This window comes from Myotis nattereri (assembly GCF_964212035.1).
Source record: "Myotis nattereri genome assembly, chromosome: 9".
Taxonomy (NCBI): domain Eukaryota; kingdom Metazoa; phylum Chordata; class Mammalia; order Chiroptera; family Vespertilionidae; genus Myotis; species Myotis nattereri.
Window position 1 is genome coordinate 27,757,797 of NC_138084.1, and position 18,143 is coordinate 27,775,939.

An 18,143-nucleotide genomic window follows, 5' to 3' on the forward strand; every position below is an offset into this window, starting at 1 on the left:
CTGCTGCAGGCAGGCCACGGAGGATCGCTCTGGATGTCTGCTGAATGGATGGAAAAGCAGCCTAACTGCAAAAGACTGGTGGTGCTGATATCTACGCCAGAGTTTGAGTCATTTCCTCCATGTTCCTTAGGCAAGCAAGTCAACTCAGCGCAGTTAAGAGAATTTGCTCTAGATCACACAGTATGTGTCAGAGATGAGATTTAATTTCAAAGCCCTTGTATTTATAGTGTCTGAGGGCTCCTCCTGCTATTTCAATTTCAATAAAATTATCGCAAATTCCAAGTTATCTGGGTCTAAAATAATGAGGTTTTGTTCTCTGTAGATCCAGCATTTGAGTATGATCACACTGTGTTTAAGTGTGTCAGATAATGATCCACAAAAGGCCATGTTTCCCTTCGAGAATGCATGGCTCTCCTCTGGCTAATGGCTGTGACAAGAGACTCTAGAGCATGTCACTATTTAAAGTTGATAGGCATCATTGCACTGAACAGGTCATTATGAAAAGCATTATGTCTGCTCTCTTATGAAGTGTTTTTAATACGAAATTGATCTTGAAATGCAACCAAAGTAAATGCTATAGACTTGTTTTCTTTTTCCCCTCTACTCTTTCATCTGAGTATAATTGGAGTTTTGATGAATGCTCCTCATTTCTATTCAATATCTGACTTCATGGTGAAATTCCATCCTGAGACAGGAAATGTTATACTGTAGAAGGAATTAGACATTCTCAACCCCTGGCATATGGATTCCAGTCATCTGTTTAATAAACACAACTGTTTTTGCATTCAACAGAAAGCTGGACCTGGGTTGCTCAATATGGCAAAGAAAATCACAGCAAGTAGCATTTCTTACCTTATGGGAGCCATACTTCCTCCCCAGGGATCTCTTCTGTGTGCTTAGGGACACAGATGAAAATGTACACCATATTAATTTCTTATTAATTGAAACCTACCCTAAACATTTTAGCACTGCTGAGGTAGCCAGCCACTAGCCACAGGTGGCTGCTGAGCACTTGACTTGAGATGTGTCAAGTATATTTCTTCTCACCCTTGTTAAAGCAGCTTTTAGAAAAGTTAATATGTGTGCTATATATTATATCTTCTAATTTCAGAGCTTACACTTGTGCATGTGCATGTGTGTTTTGTTTTGTTAAACGTAAAGCCAGTCCTCGTCCAAGAAATTTACTGCACATTGCTTTTCCTTTACTTAATATAGTCTTCAAAGAGATACTATGAGTGACTATATGAAGGCCCAATATCCTTATCTCTGAAAAAGGCTGCAAAAACTGCTTTCCACCTGGATGCCAAAGATGGTTTCCTGGTTTTAAACAGCCCAGGAGGCTGAATCCAAACATTTTCCAATCTAGTCACATCTCCAAACACAGTCTATGTTTTAGAGGAATATCTACAATCCCTCCTTCACCTATAAAACAATTTATACAAGCAAAATATCCATACTATGAAATTATATTCTACATACAAAAAGGTAACTTAAACTAGTATATTATCCCTCAATAAAATTAAAAGTATAGTTTAACTAGATTTAAATAAATATTTGAATGCCTGCCTTATCCCTGCCCAATATCTTTCAGAATACGCCACGTTTAAAAAGAGTATTATCTCCAAATGAGTAAGATGTTACAAGAACACTGTGCAAGAGACCCAATACACAATTTATTTCTCTGTTGTAAGTTTAAAAATGGAAAATTCACCAACTAGGGAAGGAACAATCATGATCATTAACCCCAGGAAGAGAATTGTCTTATTAACCAGCGGGATTCCGTTATTTAATAGAATTCTGAGAGGCCCAGGGGGCAGATGGAGAGTTCTGTGTCACTGGCAGTTCTATTCAAGGAAGATGTAATGATTCTGAGTTGTTTGCACTACTTTCAAGTGACCCATGAAGCAGTTTCTCAAATCTTCTAAAAACTGGCAGGATCAGAAGTTTCGATAAGAGGTTAACTGTCTTTAATTTGATTGAAGCCAGACAGAAGTGGTGATGACATGGTTGAAAGGAATGAGTTCACTCAACTGGAGAAAATTTTAAGCCCTGGATACTCCCACAAGTGATCTTCACAGGGTATCAACTAGAATCCACTTCAGAACTGCAAACAGAGGTTTATTTTCCACAATAATAGTTCAGCCACTTTTACTCACTTAGCATTTTATTCATAACAGCAATATTGCAGAGACTGATAGAGCCCACACACAGCTGGGCCTTCCCCTCCTTCCCAAGCACACAGATACCCTGCTCTATTGTCAGGTATCACTATGAACTGAGGTCTACCCAAGGCGATGGGAGCCAAAGCATATGAACCACTTTCAGGTCTGGCCAATAACAGCCTCCCAGGCATGACCTACCTAACTTTCCTTCCCCATCTGCATATCAGAGTGGTGAGGCTCTCTCCCCCTCTCTTTGAAATCAATAAAAAATAAAAAAAACATACTTAAGAAAAAAAAAAAGAGGTTTCTGGGCCAAGCAGAGCCTGCAACAGTACTTGATCTAGGTTCCTGACTGCTTAGTTCTCACAGCACAACAGACATTAAAAGGGACCAGATCTATTGAAGCCAACCTTGCCTTAAAATATGGCACCCAACTAGGTACTACAGTTTCTTTGTTTTTTGTTCTATGTAAGGTGAATATGCTTTGCACAGATTCTGAGCTAGTACTATGGGCATGTTAAGTATAAGTGGCACCATTCTAGAATAGTACCAGTTGTTAAATACTTTGAATTCATTGCTCCTCTAACAGACCATAATCCGGCAGGTAGCCTAGAGATTGCCTATGACATGTTTCAATAATGTTGCCTAAAGAAAGTCTCCTGGTCCACTGAGAATTGTTATTTAGAAAGGAAATACAGTCTTAAATTGATTGCTCAACAGAAAGTCGATGTTCAGTAGCCTGTTATAAAATAAAATTGACTGATATATATTTATTTGGCTCTGTTAATCTCACGAGTCATCTCAGATGTGACAATTATGGATAACAAACACCTATGTACCTCATCAAAGTGCAACCTCAAAATGCACTCAAAAGAATCAGCACTTGTCTAAGTGTCAGAACTCCACACCCTCTGACATACAGGCTGGTTTAACATGTTTTCCTCAAACCCCAAGGGACATCGTTACTGTCCACTGGGCTGCAAACGTTAAAAGGTAAGCACTGGCTCTGGTAAGTGATGGAAAGTGCCTTAAGTGCATCCAAGAGGCTCCTTCTTTGCCCAGTAGAAATGCACTTTAAGGAGAAGAATATTAGTGGCCAGGATGAGACTATATCAAGGTCAGCCTTGTTAAGCCAAAATAACACAACTGATATACTGTGTCCAATGCTACACAAGTTCCCTGGCCTTACAGTCTTGCGGAACTGTTGCTGGTTTCAAGGCTGCAGTATAGCTCCTGTGTTGCCTGTACATCTCTGACAAAGTGATGAACATAATGTCTCTTGATAACTCAGACTAGACCATCAGTTTCATTTTCTTGTTTCAGTCACATTTTTCAAAGAAAGCATTATTAAACTTTAAGCATTATAATCTTCCCTTGGCACAGATAACCTTCCTTATCTTAAAATCAAATCAGCATTATAAAGTGCCCCCCCCCCCCGCCGCCTTTAGCAGTATAACAAATATACCCATGTTTAATTTTAGTGACAGGTAAATATTTGTATGACAATGAGTTTGCACAAAGGTTTGAAGTTATTTAAATACTGCTGAATTGATAACAAATACTCATGGTTATATTACTACCCATCTACTTTTACGATTACTAGTAATAGTGCATGTATAGTCGGCAAGCATTTATGGAGCTGGAGGAGTGGGTTGTGCGAGTCCTTACCTGCCGCATCCCTTTGGAGAAAATGGTAGTGGGATGATGCTTTTAAGTTTCTTTGTTTCTGTACCTAAGTCATAGCTTTTCCCTTTATGAAGAGGAGGGTTGTTTTGGCAAATCTGAGGAAAACTGGTAGAGGTGTGTCAGAGACCATGGCTCAAGCATGGTACAAGCCACCTCTTCTCTCAGACCTCCTGCACTCAGGCAGCGAGATCCCCAGAGTTTTCCATCCCTGTGCCAACACTAGGGCAAAGATCTGACCAGATCTCTGCATCCCATCTTCCCGCTTTAACCCTACGACTGAGAGGATGAGGGGCGATTCCTAAAGTGGGGCCTGATTATCCCAGAGAGACCAAGGTAAAGGCAACACTGTGATTCCCACACTGACCCACAGTTCTTTTCTATTGATTCAACCCTTTCCAAGGATTGGAGAGGAAAATGGCATCATTCCAAACCTCCCACAGGCAGTGGCAGAGTGATACTCCATTTTTATGAAACAAAGTCATCCTAAGTTTATCTATGGTTAAAAGGGAAAGTACCAACAGAGAAACATATTCCATATTGTGTTAATTAACATAATGCAATAATGATCTAAGCCTCATAAATGTTTCCCATTGGTCACAGTGGAGCCACAATATGAAAGGACAACACCCCACTCAACAGCACATGCCACACTGGGATGGGTGAATGTCTACGGAGGTCTCGTAGGACATGAAGGACAGTTATGTCTTGAGTAACTTGTGTTTCCCTTGTTCCCTTGATCGCCCAGCATGTTAAGTGCCTTCTAGCTCTACCCTGAACCTATATTAAGATTGCTGAGTAAATAAGTGAATGAGAATCAAGAGGGTCCAAGTAAAGAAGATTTTGAAATAGATACAAAAAATACATGCAAATGGATGTAAAAAAACAAACAAAAAAAGTAGCCACACCTGGGCTGCTTTGCTTCTCAATTTAGGATAATGGATTTGATCACTGCAGATATAATTATGTTTGGTATTCATAAGATATTCAGTATCCATGTGGTACATTCAGATCTATGGGAATGAAACATAAAATAAATGTTCTATGCACGACAGATATTGTCTTTGAACTTAAATAGCAGACCCATTGATGATTTTCTAAAACAGTAAAATAGAAATGATACTAGCATTTACTTTACAGTTTTAAGTTCCCTTTGATTTTCTGAATGGTGGTGTAGTAGTAATTAATACATCAAGCCACAAGAGCAGAGCTGACCTGTGTCAGAGGAACTGGCCAGTTCTCTTTTGCCATCCATATATGTTTACTGAGCACCCCGGAAGCATAAGGTCTCCTGTCAGTGGAAAAGGCTGATGTATAAACAGCAAAGTCAAATGAGGCATAATGCATTAAATACTATCATCAGAACTGAGAGGAGAAAATTTATTCTGAGGAGATCAAGGAAAAAATGGGATTTGAGCTAGACTAAGAGGGATGAACAGAATTTTAATTAGAAGAGGAGAAACATGGAAAAAGTTGATCCTGTGTATTAAATGATCCCCAGTAAAGGGAAGGGGACTTGAAATCACGTGGGCTGGCCTATTAGGAGAAAGGTTAGCTCCCTCTCCAGAGTGACTGGTGAGGTATTGGGGACAAATGACATTGTAAGAGAAGAAGCTCCAAATATTCAGATGGGGCCAAGTTGTTGCAGGGTCTTGAATGCTAAAGAGTTTATGTTTTATTCATTAGGAAACGGCTTTTCTAGTAGAAAATTGTGTCATCATTCTGTAGCCCACTCCTCGGATCTATACATATTTAAGCATGGCATTATGGTTCTGCATATTCTGAACAAACCATTTCTTACCATTATATGTTAACATTTGTATCCCTGTGTTAAGAACACTTTCTAATAACTGTTTGAACTGAGCTAAAAAGTGTTTTGTCATCCACACCCACATGAGTCCTGTCTTTATGTTTATTTTTGTGTAGTTAAATCATCTAATAATAGTAAAAAATTGATAAAGTCAAATCTCTTATAGTCACCTGACCTGGTCCAATTATTTCAAAATGATCCTGAAAAAAATCTTAAAACACTACCAAAGGGACCCCTTCCACATCATCTTCCACAGGTGGGAAATTTTAAGCGGCTCTAATTGTGAGAGGTATAGTCCACATTTGTTGCAAAGACTTTTTCTATTAACAGAATGTAATCCTGAGCTACCTCTAATCGACCTTCTTTCTAACTTTATAAATGAATCGGTGTAAAGTAGAACTTCAAATCCTACCTCGAAATGTTGTGAAATTGCTCTACAACCAGAGGTGCACTCTTAGAAATACACTCACAACCCTTGTCCATTTATCACTATGAATGTGTTTTTACAAAGGCATGCTCAAAATGGGTTAAGCCATCCTATAACGTCAGTCCACTTTGCCTCCCGCCATTCTCTGTAACATTTTGTCTCTACACCTAAAGGCAGAGTTTTAGATGGAACCTTCCTGAATGCTTCCTCATTACATTAACCGCATTTGAAAACTACATCTAGAGTGCTGTAAGTATTTTTGCCAAAGGCTCTCCTATTCCCCTTGCTATTTGCTTTAAAATCCTCAAATATCATCTTCTCTGATTCACAGCCCAGCAGTTTATCAATTTTATTATTATCAGTGATGTCTTATTAAAACAACTTACCTTTCTATTCTCCCTTTCTACCTCTCATGTTGCCTCTGAGTCTTTGGAAGCATCTTTGTGCATATGAGACACCTATATTATTTAATTCAGGATTTCATTTCCATCTTTAACATGAGCCATCATATGTGATATAATCTTTCTGTTTATATTATACAAACCTTCTCTCACCTTCTGTTCCAGACTACCTGTGTCTTTTTTGAAAATTTTCCCAGCATCCCATCAAACAGCAGCTCCTAGGAAGCAGTGTGTCTGCAGGTGCACCTCAATGTCAGCCAGCACATAATGAATGACTTCAGAGCACGTGGTATTCGGAAGTGCCTTAGAATAAGCATTCACCTATGATGCAGGAACTTCGACAGTGAACTGGGTTTTATTATGATTTTTGAAAACCAGTCATCCATTAGCAATGCAGACTCTACATGAAAGTCAGTTTGCACAGCTACATTTGGGTGTTGTGTTTTCTTCAGGCTGGGTGGGGGTAAGGCTTGAGTGGCCTAAGTACTTCTGTGTCTCAGGAAGACTTTTTCTTTTATGTAAAATCTTCCAGATAAACCATGCATGCTCTATTAGAAAAGAATCTTGAAATGTTCACTCATCAGGAAAATGTTGAGCATCTATAACATCTTTAGTTTTTTTGCTAACTGTTGGCTACACAGAGACACATAGCCTTGGCCTGCAGGAAACAGACAAGTAAACAGTCAAGGAGAACATGGGATTATAGGGACTGGTGTGGTGTTTGGAAGGTGTCTGATGCTCAGAGAAGGGTGGCTCACCCAGGCTGAGGTCGGGGGGGCAGGGGGGGCTTTCAGGACTTGAATGGGCAAGACAAACAAAACTACATGGACATATACTGTAAAATCATTTAAGAGCCCCCTCACGTGGTTTGAAAATAAAACACTGGGCAAGGGAAGTTGAATTAATCTACTTCTCTAGAAAGCAGGAAGGTGAGGGGACACTAGGCATGTGATACCATCCACTGTCTCTGTAAATGCTGAAGTATGTTGGGCAAGGGCGTCACATAGCTTTGCAATAGTCTCTGGAATGATTCTTCCTACAGTAAAGACTGTGGCAGCAGGCAAATGGCTACTCAGATGATGAGCCAATAATACCCCCAGCTGACTCCTTGGCTGTGATTTTCCATTTATATAATTCTGAAATTTTAAAAAATGGGGTCCCTGCATATCTTTTACTTAAGAAAGAAGATGAAACTAGACACAAACATTTTGCCACTTTTTAACAGAATTTGTTAGCAGAGTTGGGGAGGAGGTACTTCCTTTCCATTTATATAATTTCCCAAAGAGCAATTTTCCCTGGGCCTCTTGGCCTACCCTCTCCCTCTCCCCTGACTGTGAGCTGTAGAGAGGAATTGCACATGGGTAACCCTGCTCTTTCCTCACTTGCTCCCGAGGGACCAGGAGACCCTAAAATGTGCAGAGGAAGTCCTGTGTGCACATGCTCTATGGGTTGCCTTGGACACCTGTGATTGGCTGCAGGAGCCTGGTTTAGGGATTCAATATTATCAATACTGTTGTCATGTACATAAGTCATTCTTGGCATGATCTTTATCAGTATTGATATTGATGTTTTGGTCTCCACTTGCTTGATTTGTTTCTCTGTTTCTCTGTTCAGGATGCAGGTAGGAAAAACAAGGGTATCATTTGTAGGCACTACTCAAGCCAGGAAAGCTATCATAATAAATTACTATATTGGTCCATAAGATATTAATCACTTCAGGTACCCTGAGAAGGCCAAGTTTCTGAACCTATAAAACAAGGGTCTGATCTTCAACCGCATGGATGAATAACCATAAAGCAAGCCGGTAATGAGAAAGAACTGTGACACCAATCCTCAGAGAAGCAGAAAGGAGGCAGAGGAGAGCACTAGCAGTACCCCAGCTCCTGCAGTCATCAGCTCCAAAGCCCCCCACTTTTTGCCTTTAGGTTCTATGACACCTGGAAAGCTCACTAATGCTAGTAGACAGCCAACTTCAGAAGCACACAGTGTCTGACATATGGGTGTTGATGCTCTGTGGTCACCATCTTAAAGGTCTCAGTCATTTCATCTTTGAATTTGTGTTTTGTAACAGAGGTCCCATGGGACAATGGAGCACATGATGGGGGTTTAGAGCCTGAGCTCATGTGTAGCCCCACCTCCTACCATCTCCCTGTCTCTCTAGGACGGGTTCTCAGTTCTCCATTTCCGACCCCGGGGCCCCCATGTCCCTCATAGCCTCTCCCTCCCCATGCATCAACAACTGCCTTACTCTGTCCCCAGCAGAGTCCTGTGTACAGACACACAAAGGCTCAGTTTGGGTATGCACTCTTGCTCTGGGTGTGTTTCCAGGTGGAACATAGCTATGCTATCCCTGCCCCTAGCTGGAAGCACTTGGGTGCATTTGCGGGAGATGAGGGAACTGGTAAGGAGGCTACAGTCCTCTTGCGTTGTCCATCTGCTGTGGACTCGGGGTGGAAGGAAAGCTACAGAACGGGCCTTCCCTGCCCCAGCCAGCTCAGAGCGCATGTACACAGGGGAGCACCATAGACCATGGGGGAGGGGCCTGAAGCTCCTATGATGGTCTGTGCTCAACTCAAGACAATCCCCGTGGCCAAGGTAGAGACATTACATAGCAAATTAAAACACCACAACAGGCTGAGGTAGAGACCACAGACGAATGATAAAAGCATTATATTTTATTACGTTTAAACAGCAGAATTTTCCTACTCCTTGAACAAGGACCCCACTTTCATTTTACTCTGGGCTCTCCAAATCACACAGCCACTCCTACCGGTAGATTTCTTTGACCTGAAACCAAAGGAGTCCTAACTGACATCTCATATGCCTTTCATGTGGCTCTATATTAGAAGTAATTCTATATAAGCCTCTTTCCCTAAGATAATACCACGTTGTATATTGTTTTATTGTGTTGAAAGCCCTTGTTCAAATCTTTTTCCTACCCTAAATGGCAAAATCTCCAGTGGCCCTATCTTCAGTTGCTTTTTGCTCTTTGTGTGCCTAAAATTAGTCTCCTGATACAGAATTCCCATTCACCGTATGTTTATGAACTACATGTCAATCTTATCAGTCATTATCAGTTTTCAAGGGTCATCATATCCAGCCCCAATGACAGACAAGAGCACAGGGTTAGCCTATCAGCAACTTATGGACAACTGCCTGCTTAGAGCCCACCTTCAGTTCCAGGCGATCTCAGGACTGGGGAAACAGATCAACACTTCCACAGACAGCCCCAACCCTCGCGTCGGGTTGTGCAAATCTAATTTCACAGTTTGTACGTGTTTTCCTCACTTAACCCCAAATATTTAGCAGCAGCTACTGCCTATTTTCAAAAGTACTTTAGTCTGTTTACAAAAATGTCCACAAAAATATTTTTAATTATAGATTCTCATTGCACTCTCTCTTCCCTTTTTATTTTCTTTACTGTCTCTAGTTAGAATATCAAAAAATGAGGGAGGGAGGGAGGGAGGGAGGGAGGGAGGGAGAGAGAGAGAGAGAGAGAGAGAGAGAGAGAGAGAGAGAGAGAGAAATGATGAACAGCCACAGAGGAAAAGAAAGTGAAAGCATAAATGGAAAAGAAAAAGAGTAGGAAATAGGAAAAAAATGATGAAAGAAAAGAAAAAGGAAGGGAGGGAGAGGAGGGAAGAAACGAAAAGCAGTCACACTAACTGGGTTAAATCAGATTCAACTATGTCTTATTCAGGTTTCACCTGTGAAATAGACTAATGCTAGCAGCCTGCCGGGGATACGGTGGGAACTGAATGAGATGACGCACGTGAACACACCCAGCAAGGTGTCTGGCACGTACATACTTGTGACTGTTTTTGAAGCTGAACTGGCATTTTCCATCCTCGTGAGAAATCAAAAACTCCTCATATGAGCATCAGCCATTAGGAAAGCCCGTCTGAGAGAATTCACACCAATTAGTACTTTTGAGAAGTCACTGCCTTTTGTTTTGGTTGTTAATGGAAGTGTGAGCAGGTAGTCAATTCCATGAACAACATCATGTCTAGAAAAGCTCTTACACATTGCCAGAAAAAAAAGAAAAGAATTAGTTCAAATTGTCTGGTGATCCTTATCCACCCGCCTCTGTCAATGTTTCAGTTACAGGTGGGAAAGTCACCTATCAAATGCCTGCGATGAAACCGAGAGACAAATTTGGGTACAAGTACAGCTCAGAGACATTACAGGCTAGTTCCAGACCACTGTAACAGAGCAAGTATCAATAAAGTGAGCATCACAGTAAAGTGAGTATTGCAATAAAGCATCTCAATCATTTTGGGGGTGGAGGGTCTTCCCTTCAGTTTGTTTTTTAATGCAACATCTGTGATGCATGGTAAAGGGCAGTGCAATAAAATGCAGTCTGACTGTACTTCAGTCAGAAGACTGAGCTTCAAGCAGCTCATGAGCTGCCTCCTCCTTCTTCCTCATCTTTGCACCACTAATAATACTGCCTTCATTTCTTATAGCATTTGCTATTTTAAAACTCTCCCATACATACTCCTTTAATAAGGCTTTGCAGTAGCATTGTTAGATAAACACAGAAGGTGGTACTAACCTGATTTTACTATGTACAAATATAGAATCTGCAACTCACCAGTGATAAAATCAGGTCTAAACCTCAACTCTCCAAACTGTTTGTCTAATTCTTCAACTACACTGCACTGCCTCCCCAAACAACATTTATAAAACATAGGATTCTTCCACCTTACTGAGGTCAACACAATTGGCCATGAAAATCACTTCAGGAAAATTATTTTCCTAATTCATAACTTTCAAGAAAAGATGTATTTCTAGACACCAGAAACATTATTTGAACCCATATTTTTCCCACAGTTGAACTTTCAAATTCCACAAAGGTGAAGTGACCACTTATCACAATGCTGTTAGAGGACTTAGCAAACACAAACTCACTGCACCAGCGCAATTAATATTATTTGACAAGGTAACATAATTCGGAGACAAATGCATTAAAATCAAATCCCTGTGTTGCTCCCTCCTCAGATTTACAGCATGAACGTGCAGTTACTAGCAATGGGCTTTGTAATCTGGGGAACTCTATTAATGTTTATGTGTTTTGTGTTGCTTTGAAAATAGTTTCAGCCTTTTTCTAAAAGCTGAGCACTGGTTTCTTTATTTGCCTCATGGAACTGAAAAAAAAGCAACCCCACAAATATTACATACATAAATTCCCATTGTAAGAGATGCAGACAATATTGAATACATAGCAATGAGTGAATTCTATTTCACACACACACACCCATGGGGAAGATGGAGAGCAGTTTGCATGTTTCCAGTGCCTATGCATTTGCATAAATGTGAGTGCAGACATTTTAAAATAATGAATTAGATATGTGAGGATGCTATATGTATTGTCCTGTAACTTGATTTTATTTATTTTTCTTTTCTTTTTTCTCCAAAATATGTCTTGGAGATCTCTCAGTCTGTATGTATGCATGTGTGCATGTGTATATATATGTGCACATGTATGCATGTATACACGTGTGTGCACATACATACACTTAGAGTTTCTAACCACTCTTTCTATTCCATGATACATCAAATAGACTAAATTATTCCATTACCGAAGATAATTTTGGCATTTTCTGGGTTTTGATGTATACATATGCCACAAAAACATCACTGTGTCTGCATGTCATGACCACATGCTTTTCTAGAACACATTTCAAGAGGTGGAATCAAGAAAATTCCTACATTGCTCTTCAGATTTATAAATATTGATAGGTTTTGTCAAATTACCACTAGAAAGGTTCACCAATTTAAACTCTGTTATGTATGAGGCTATTTACCCCAAGATTACCAATAAAATGAAATTAATCTTTTCAAACTATCCCTTCACCTAATTATGAATGTGGTGAAGTAAGTCATTATTTCTCTCTCATCATCAGGATGTCATCTCTGTAGAGGATAATGTGCTGTGTGTCCTCGGGCAAGGTACTTAAACTTTCTGTATCTCAGTTTTGTCACCTCTGAAATGAGGGTGAAATAATACCTATTTTTTTTTCTGTTTGTTTGTTTGCTTGCTTACTTCAGGGGGTAGCGGGGCTGGGGTTGTACATTTTGCCTCTTCCAATATGTTTGTGTCTCCTTCCCCTTTGGTTGATTCAGTCACTTAACACTTACTTAAGGAGCGCCTACAATATGCCAGGCACCCTTCCAGTTGCTGGGAACAGAGCAGGGAGACAAGACTAAGTGGTCATTCTCATGGAGCTGATATCCCAACGGGGAGACAGACAATGCATAAACATGTAGATGTACAATATTCTATCAGGTTGTGTCAGCGAAGAAAAAATGAAGTATGGCACAGAAGTAAGAGGTAATAGGGGTGTCATTTTAAACAGAATGGTCAAAGAAAGTTCCTGTAATGAGTGACACCGAAAGAAATGAGCCTGGGGGCTGAGGGGACAACAAGCAAAGTCCTGGGACAGGAATGTGATGGACATGTTCCAAGAATAACATGGTCCTGAGAAAGGAATGAGGGGGAGAGAAAAGAGAGAGGCTGAGAGGACACAGGGACCCGATGCTGAGCCAAAGGGAGGAGTTTGAATTTTACACTAAATGCAAATGGGAGCAAGGGCACTGACCTCTGAATTTGCTGAGCTGCTACAAACAGAGAGAGCAGCTGAAATTTTAGGCTTCCTCCCTAAATAGATGCCTCGAGTGTGACCACAAGCAGTGCCCACTTGCTCTCTGAGCAAAGCCTCACAGGGAATGGAGGCAATCAGAGCATCCTTCACCAGCTCAGGCCCAGAGGCAAAGCTGAACAGCCATCCAATTGTGGGACCATGCCCCTGACCCGCACGCATACCTCTTTCATTCAGCCCAAAGGGTACACTCAAAGCATGTCTCCTCTCCTCTGATGCCCAGTGCCCTTTCCAGCTGATAAACCAGGAGCAGGAGCCATGACCATGCCAGAGTGTGAAAGCATTCTGACATGAGTACCGAGAGCCCAGGCAGGGTGGCAGCTCACAGCATTCTCCCAGGGCAGCAAGCCTACCTCTGCAGATGGTCCCGTTCCCCACATAGCCCGGTTTGCAGGTGCAGCTGTGTCCTCGGACAGTGTTGGTGCAGATGGCATTCTCATCACAGTTGTGCTGCCCACTGCCACATTCGTCGTGCTCTGTACACAGAGGGAAAAAGAAAGAGAGACACCTTTATTTAAGTTGGAATCACCGATGTTGAAAAAATTAGTTGGGACTCCCCAAATAGGAACGACAGTGACTACCGTCCGTGAACTGGGACGTTACTGTGTACAATCAGGTTTCTCTGCCTGATGTAGGTGAAATCTCAATGACTCTAAAAGCTGATGTTATTCTCCCCACTTTGCAGGGAAAGTGAGTGTCAGAGAAGTCAGGCGACTTATGCAAGTTCAGGACGGATGTGTGCTTGTCTAAGAACATTGTTTCTTCCACGTTCTGTGAAGGTTTCTGCAAAGGCTTCAAGGCAGTGTTGCTCAACAGGGGGCCATTTGGAGTCCTCTTTACCCCGTGAAACATTTGATGGTGTCTGGAAATATTTTCGATTATCATTATTTGGGATAAAGGATGCCATAAAACCTAGTGGACAGAGGCCAAGGATGCTGCTAAGCATCTTACAATGCACAGGAAAGACCACCACAACAAAGAACTCATTAGTGTAAAATGTCAGTGGTACCAAGGATGGGAAACCTTTCCTCCTAGGTTAGAAAAAGGGACAAACCTACATGAGAGATTCTATGGCTTCTTTCAAACAAAGAGGGTGAGACTAGAAAGGAAGACAGTTACATAGCCTGGCAAAGGAGCATTGACCAAGTACTCCCCAAAGACTAGCTTTGGTCACAGGGAATATTGGCCAGGCCCAGGCTGTGCTCTGAGTAGAAAAGCAATTTACTCACAAGACTCTCTCTAAGGGCTTTCAGCGGTTTAATTTTCCATAGAATCTGTTTACAAAGGGTTCAGAATTTAATCTCTGATTTAAATGTGTAGTACTGTGGTTATATACAGGGTGGGGCAAAAGCAAGTTTATAGTTGTTCGTATATAGAATAATACAATAATTAAATAATAATACAGAATAAATTGTGTTTCACATACTCACAACTGTAAACCTACTTTTGCCCCACCCATATATTCAAATAGTGATGATATCCTTAAACCACAAGATGTGTGTATGGAAGGGAGGGGGGGAGATGTAACAGTACACCATGGACTAAAAGATTCCAAGTATGAAATCAAGATTTCACAGACAACTATACTTTCTACTCATAATAAGAAAGTTTAAAGCATCTAAATGATTACTTTGGAAATAAATAAACAATAAAGGAAAGACTATGTCTTTTAATCTCTTTAACATCTGCTAATATAACATTTTAGAAATTTTAAGAAGAAAAAAATCAAGTAGGGTTATTAAATCATAAAAGGTTCTAAAGTAAGTGTTGAAGTCCCAGGTAAAAACCCCAACAAAATAACACTAATTGAATAAAAATTAAAATTCAATACAATCTGTTAACTATCATGCCCTGTTCGATCAATGTAGAAATATCATGTATCTTCATTAATTTCCATTCTAAATTTCATAACAGAGACCCAGAAATGAGCTGTTTCAGTCATGCAATTAAACTAAAAGCGCACACATTTGACTGGATTTAACACCTTGGCTTTTTCCAAAGGAAAGTCTTTAGGCCTCAAGACCAACCCGAACTGTCAGTGAGAAACGTGCATAGGTTAGCAAGCACTGGGAAGGGAGGAGATTTATGAGCGCACACTTCTAGTCTGTGCTACAGTCATTTCCAGCACCCTCCCAAAATAGCATAACCCTGTGGAAGTCTGACCAAATTTACAGACCTATCAAGCACCTGGTACGGGCAGCTGCAATACCAGATGGTTTTAGGAACAAAAAAAAAAAAAAAAAAGGTCTAAGAGTACAGAATTCGACTCCAAGAGCCTTCCCACCTCCTTATTTAAATTCACTTAATAAATAATTATTAGTGTCTGTACTGGGAACACAAAATGAGTAGATACGATCTCAGCTCACGTGAGCATTTTAATAGGGGCCACCAGACGGTCATATATAACACAAGGGAAGAGAGATAAGATTTATAAGTGGGTGACCTTACATTTTATCATACAAACAAACATATTTCAGAGTCAAAGGGGGTTCTGCTAATAACTATACTGGAATAATAGGCACATAACTCAGGATGACCTAAGCAAACCTGCAAGTGTAGTTACACCAGATAAGAACAAAGATGGACTAAGAATTCGTTACAGGAAATTTCTGTGAATAGGGAGAAAGGGCTTCTTGTAAAACATAGTACTTGGACTAGTCTTTAAAAAATGGTTGTGATTTTATTAGCCAGAATTATCCAAAAATGGCACTCCAGAAAAAAAGAACAGTGTGAAGAAAGGTATTGTTTTATGCAACATTCCAAAAGTTTGGTCCCTCCTTTCCAACGTGGTCTTTTTTTCAGCTTTGTTGAGGCATAACTGACAAATAAAATTCTAAGATATTTAAAGCAGCATCGAACAGACTGTCAAACTACAGCGGGAAGGCTGGGGAGGGTTGGGGACAGGGTGGGGGGTGGGGTGGTAAGAGATCAACCAAAGGACTTGTATGCATGCATATAAGCATAACCAATGGACACAAGACACTGGGGGGTAGGGGAGGCCGGGGGAATGTCAAGGGGGGAAAAATAAAGGAGATATATGTAATACTCTTTGTAATACTTTAAGCAATAAAACAAAATAAAAATAACTGAAAAAAATAAAGTGTATGTTGTGATGATTTGATATATTATACATTGTGAAAGGATTCTCCTCATTGAGTTAATTAACAGATCTACTGTTCCTGGTCTTATCTCCTCATATCATTAAAGCAAAGCTTCTTCTCTAATGAGGAGGCCCCATTCTGTCCTGCAAATGTCTGAGTTCATTCCCATTTTGTCATGGTGTTTCCCTGGCTCAAAATATTATCTCCCAGTTGGAAAAACCTGTGTTCTTGCCTGGCTTCACACACCATTCCACACCCACACTCTTGCCATGAAGCTTTCTTCACCCGCTCCTCAAACCACATGAATTTGACCATCTTGAAACTTTTATTACATTTAATATCTTTACCTCTTTGGAGGCAATCACAGCACAATATGTAGTGATACTTGTGAGTTTTATCATTAATGTCTTATTAAGTAATTAACTTTGAAGAGAGGAATCATATTTTCTACAACCCTGACATTTTCTACAACCATCACTACTTTACATAATTAAAGATGTTGAGCCCAAAGAAAATCCAAGCATAGAGCGAAACATTGTACATACATCATTGAATTATCCCAACAATCATATGAAGTTATGTTTGCTCATTTTACAATGAAGTAACTGAGACAAGAAGACATTAAATAACCTTCCTAAAATCACAAAACTAGTAAGTAGGGGAGCTTGGATTTGTGACTCTAGACACCAGAGGTGACCTCCACATTACTGGGCAGTTGGAAGCAATTTGGGTGTGTTTGAAGCTAAGCCAAGACACAAGGGAATGATTCCATGATGCCAAAAATGAAGACTGTTTTGTGTTTTCTTTCTATACTGGCCCCAAATACCTACTTAAGATGTGATCTATCCCCAAAGGGCACTTACTAGCTTCCTGAAATTGACTCAGCCAATCTATGTCTTAGTTTCCTGGTATGTACAAGTGTGCATAATAATAGAGCTTATCTCCTGGGATGGTTGTGAGGATTAAATTACTACTGCGGGTGAAATACGTACCACAGCGTATCACAGCTAAATGCTCCATATGTGTAAGCTATTTTACTGTCACTATTGCTATTGCCATTACTACAACTAGTAGTACCACTTCTATACCACGAGTACTACTATTACCATTCCTACTGCAATTACTTGTGAAGAGACTTCATTGTTGGGTGGTAGTAAAAACTGGCTAAGAAAATGTTCTCTTTCCTTTAAGGGTGATAATTCAGGTAGAAAGGCTGTGAATAGATATGCTTTTGAAGACAATTAAATTAGAACACCTCTGAAGATCCAAGGAAGTATTTGCTTAGATTCAATTATGGTCCCCAAGAAACAAGACTATGGATTGGGAAGGTGAAAGATGTATGCTTAAGATTGTTGATGTGTGACCTGAGTTTGGAGTGTCAGACCTCCCAGGACAAAGGGTAATGATGATAATAATTACTGTTATGTTGGCTAATACTTACTTAGCGCTCATGAAGCGCTGCCATTGTCACATAGTTCCTTGCTTCTTTCTCTTTTCTCTTTCACAGGGTAGCTCAGAAGGACTCTAACTAATCCACCTCAGTAACATTGCAATCAATTGCAATCAATAGTCACTGTCAATTAACACATTGTTTTCCTTAGAAAACTAATCAGGACCCACACAAGCTACTAAAACAATCAATGCAGCTGTGGCTGCAAATGCCTCATGTGTAGGGACTGGCTGGTGTGTAGCTTTACTTCGTTCAAGGAAATATTTCTTGTACTTTACAAACATATTACAATAACCTCACTGGGATATGCCAAGCTGCTCTTATCAGTCACATTTTACAGATGGAGAAATTGGAATTTGGATCACATTAGAGGCTTTTCTTGTAAGTACATAGGTAATAAGCTTTACATCTGGAACTCAAACTCTCATCTCCTCATTTCTTCTGCAT

The 18,143-nt window shown here is 40.3% G+C and overlaps 1 protein-coding gene across 2 annotated transcripts in view; it reads right to left on the minus strand.

The window, feature by feature from the left end:
- The window catches only part of NELL1 (neural EGFL like 1), a 702,892-nt gene that overhangs the window by 268,750 nt on the left and 415,999 nt on the right, over nucleotides 1-18,143 (minus strand). For both annotated transcript variants that reach the window (XM_081098633.1, XM_081098634.1), the window contains exon 14: nucleotides 13,499-13,621. In XM_081098633.1, the coding sequence (XP_080954759.1) occupies nucleotides 13,499-13,621 (123 nt within the window). The remainder of the gene's footprint in view (nucleotides 1-13,498; nucleotides 13,622-18,143) is intronic.